The 4,035-nt window shown below is 34.0% G+C and overlaps 1 protein-coding gene across 1 annotated transcript in view; it reads left to right on the top strand.

Moving 5' to 3' along the window:
* Positions 1-375: 375 nt before the first annotated feature.
* LOC119765234 overlaps positions 376-4,035 on the top strand; it is a 15,352-nt gene continuing 11,692 nt past the window's right edge. Inside the window, 1 exon segment of the mRNA XM_038248706.1 lies at positions 376-417. Within this exon segment, the coding sequence (XP_038104634.1) occupies positions 376-417 (42 nt within the window).

The following is a 4,035-nucleotide window of genomic DNA, read 5'->3' as shown; positions in this document are numbered from 1 at the left end:
ACGACTTTGTGTTAATATTTGACTAAAAGAAAAGTGTTAATTCATCAAAAACCGAAGAACTTCAAAAGGTCTGCTGACTATTTTATAGAATGATTGAAAAGTGACCCATTGACCAACGTGAAGAGAGTGTGATGAAATGTCTATAATTTAGTAATCAACGTTTGTTTGAGCATTAAAAAAGGGTTCATTCACAGTGTCCAGTGAGTGTGTCTTCACTTTGGCGGTTGAAGATAATATCTAGTGCATTTGAAGCGAGAAGATTCCAGTAATTAAGTGGTGAACTCGGTGATGCATGTTTGACAAGGTGGTGTTGTGTGTGGTTTAGGATTGTTGTAGATTGTGGGGCCCATGTTTGGAGGTTTGAGATTTGATGTGATGACACGATTGGCACCCATCGGTGGTGGCGATGATTTGGGTGTGAGGTTTTATCGGTCAGCAGGTCAAAAACACACCATGAATTGATGAACCGATGAACTATAACCAACAATACAAAATTCTTGACTTTTTTTTGATAAGGTCCTATAAACAAATGTAAACATTGAGTATATCCCTTTCACACCTTATGTCAAAGTCCATCGGAGTAAGCGGGATACACTCAATGTTTACATTTGTTTATAGGACCTTATCAAAAAAAAGTCAAGAATTGTTATTTCTGTTTCTTTTTAATTGAGCCGAAATAGAAAGATACGGCAAATTTTAGCAACAGCGATGAAATATTAAACAAACACAAATATTCTCAAATTACTTGAGGATTGGATAAGAAACAAATAAGATACAAATTGTCACCTTATTTAACGGGACCATATTTATGATAATGTGAACTCTTTTGAGTAATTTTATAAAAATGATTGAACATTTTAATTGAAATTTTTGTTCCATCGAAAGGAAAAGTAATTTCAAGATTATCTGCAGTAGAGAAATTCTCCCAAGAACGAGCAAAATAATGGCAAATTTATGTTTTGTATTTTTTATGTTGATGAAACTTTGTATGGGGGGGGACCGTGGTGTAGGGGTAAGCGTGATTGCCTCTCACCCAGTCGGCCTGGGTTCGATCCCAGACGGTCCCGGTGGCATTTTTCGAGACGAGATTTGCCTGATCACGCCTTCCGTCGGACGGGAAGTAAATGTTGGCCCCGGACTAACCTAAAAAGGTTAGGTCGTTAGCTCAGTCCAGGTGTAGGAGTCGTCTCCCTGGGTCCTGCCTCGGTGGAGTCGCTGGTAGGCAGTTGGACTAACAATCCAAAAGTCGTCAGTTCGAATCCCGGGGTGGATGGAAGCTAAGGTGTAAAAGAGGTTTGTAATTGCCTCAACAATCAAGCCTTCGAACACCTAGTTTCGAGTAGGAATCTCGCAATCGAGAACGCCAAGGCAATGCTGTAGAGCGAATAATTTGATTTGATTTTTTTGATTGAAACTTTGTATGAACATTTTATATGACCAAAGAAGACATTTTGAACATTACTTTGTCCATACAATCTCCAAATAGTTTTGGCAACTGTCCATACAAAAAGTCTGTAAAAATGTTCAAAATTCTGCACCTTGAAAACTGATTTTGATCGATTAAGTGTCTTTGGTCTTAGGTTGCAGGACCCAAAGAAAAAAATTGTTGCGCTCCAAAAAAATTATCCATTTTAAATTCTACCATTCACACAAACAAGTAAGGCTGCTGCAAATATTTTTTAAAGTTTTTGTTACACTTTAAAATTCCAACGGAAACTCAAGTGCAATTAGCAGAAACTAATTTAAAATGCATTTCCCTGCGTTTTGAAATTGGTTTTGAATCATTTTAGTATATTTAAAAAAAACGAAGTTGACTTTATAGCTGTCGGCCACCATTGCTAGTACCAACCCTAGTGTCTTCCTTTTTATCTACAAGGACTTCGCCGCCCTGGGCTCCTAAGTGTATGAAAGTATGGCACGGAGCGACGGCGCCGAATACCCATATTTACACAAAGAATTTTAGAGCGCCCGCCGCGGATTCGAACCAGCGAACTCTGGATTGTGAGTCCAGTGCGCGGTCCGATTGATCCACACGGGCGTAACAACAATTTTAGTATATTTGGGTTTGTTTAAAATCTTTTGAATTTTTGTGAACTTTCAATGTACAGTAGGGAGAGTGGGGAGACTTGATCCTCTTTTTTGTATGGCACATAACTCTGTCAATTTTTTTAAATTATGAACTTTTACATAAATTCATTCAACTATGTTTGGCTGATAAGGGTATTTATTCAGATGTACGCTTCGAATTATTCGAATCTTATGAAAAATGTTTCTCGTTAATCCAAACTTTAGATTTTCTATCAGTTACAGCAATTTCACATAAAATCTGTACGGTTTTGTTCAAAATATAACAAGTTTAGCATGTAAAATATTTAAAATCTTAAAAATATTCTTTTTTATACCAAAATGGAGCATGTTTACAAAAGCTGGTTATTTTTGTTTACAAAACATTAGAAAATTGTTCAAACTGCAGTTAGTCATGTACAACTATACTAAAGGAAACCATATACGAAAAACTAAACCAAATAATTAAGCTTGAGGCTGATTCCAGTGACTGTAAAATGCAAGGATTAAGTCGTCAAGACGTCAAATGCGTAGGGCAAAAAATGAAAAAAATATTGAAATAACAAGCCATAGTTTCAACATTTTCATTAAAAAGTGTTTTAAAATGCATTTTACACTAGTTCAGTTGTTTAACAATCATTAATTTTCAAAAATTAAAGATTTGACGAAAACAAAATTTTAGCGAAAAAGACTTTTTGCGATAATGAACATCGAAAATTTTCAAAAATTCAAAAGATTTTTAAATCAACCCAAACATGCTAAAAATGATTCTAAACGCAGGGAAATTCATTTTAAAATTGATTACAGCTGATTGCTGATTCCATCAACATTTTGAAGTTTTTTGAAAAAAAAAAATTTGCCCCCTGATTTTTCGGGCGAACATTTAAGGGGGAAGGTGGGGAGGAGACAAAAACTTTAAATAAAATTTGTACCAGCCTTAAAATCTTCAAAAATCTGTACCTTGAAAACTGATTTTGATCGAAAAGAAAATTGTTGCACTCCATAAAATAACTCATTTTCAATTCGACCATTCACACCAACAAGTAAGGCTGTAGCAAATATTTTTAAAAGTTTTTGTTACCCCTCCCCTTTCCCACCCTTGAAACTTAAAAATTTCAACGGAAATTCAAGTGCAATCAGCAGAAACTAATTTAAAATGCATTTCTATGGGTTTGAATCATTTTAGTATATTTGAATTTGTGCAGTACAACAAAAAAAATAATTTGCTAAAATTTTGGTTTTCGTCGAAATTCTTTCATTCAAATGTCGAAGCTATGGCTAGTAGTATCAATTTTTATATTATTTTTTTTTAGATGACAAAAATGCCATCTTTTCAGCTATGGCACAAGATGGTTTTAATTGAAAAAATTGGCAGTTTTGCCAAATTTTCGTTAACGCCATGATTCTCAAAAAAATTAATTTTATGTTTGAATGCAAGTACTTTTAAAGAAATTTGATGCCTTGATTTTTTTTGTAATATGGGCGACTTTTTTTAGCTGAAGAAGTCATGACTATGTTTGACCAGCTCTGAAATAATGTTCGAAAAAATCTGATTTTTTCCTGTAAATTAGCTTCGAAGACATTGGAGATTGATCCAATGGATTATTGAGATACAAATCAGGAAAAAATGTTTTCTTTACTCAGTTTAAAAAAAGTTTAGCTTTGGAAAAATGAAATACTCATGGTTTACCATAACCTCTGTTAGAAGTAATTTAACATAAATCCATGTGAAATGAGTTCAATTACACAAGAAAGATGAAATTTTAAACATTTTCAAAGCAAATGTTATTTTTTTCTGGTTCAAAAGCTGTCCACATTCCCAAATGTAATGTTACAATTTTTTACTGTGTACATCACCAAAACAGCGTCGTTTTCCGATTTTCAATGTCAAAACCTGAAACTATCGTGAAATGAAGTAAAACCTAAAATTTCTCTTAAACTTTTTTACTTCAAAAGCATTTAGTAGATCTG

This window comes from Culex quinquefasciatus, chromosome 1 (assembly GCF_015732765.1).
Source record: "Culex quinquefasciatus strain JHB chromosome 1, VPISU_Cqui_1.0_pri_paternal, whole genome shotgun sequence".
Lineage (NCBI taxonomy): Eukaryota > Metazoa > Arthropoda > Insecta > Diptera > Culicidae > Culex > Culex quinquefasciatus.
The sequence above is the reverse complement of the archived record's forward strand: the minus strand, read 5'-3'. Positions and strand labels throughout refer to the sequence as shown.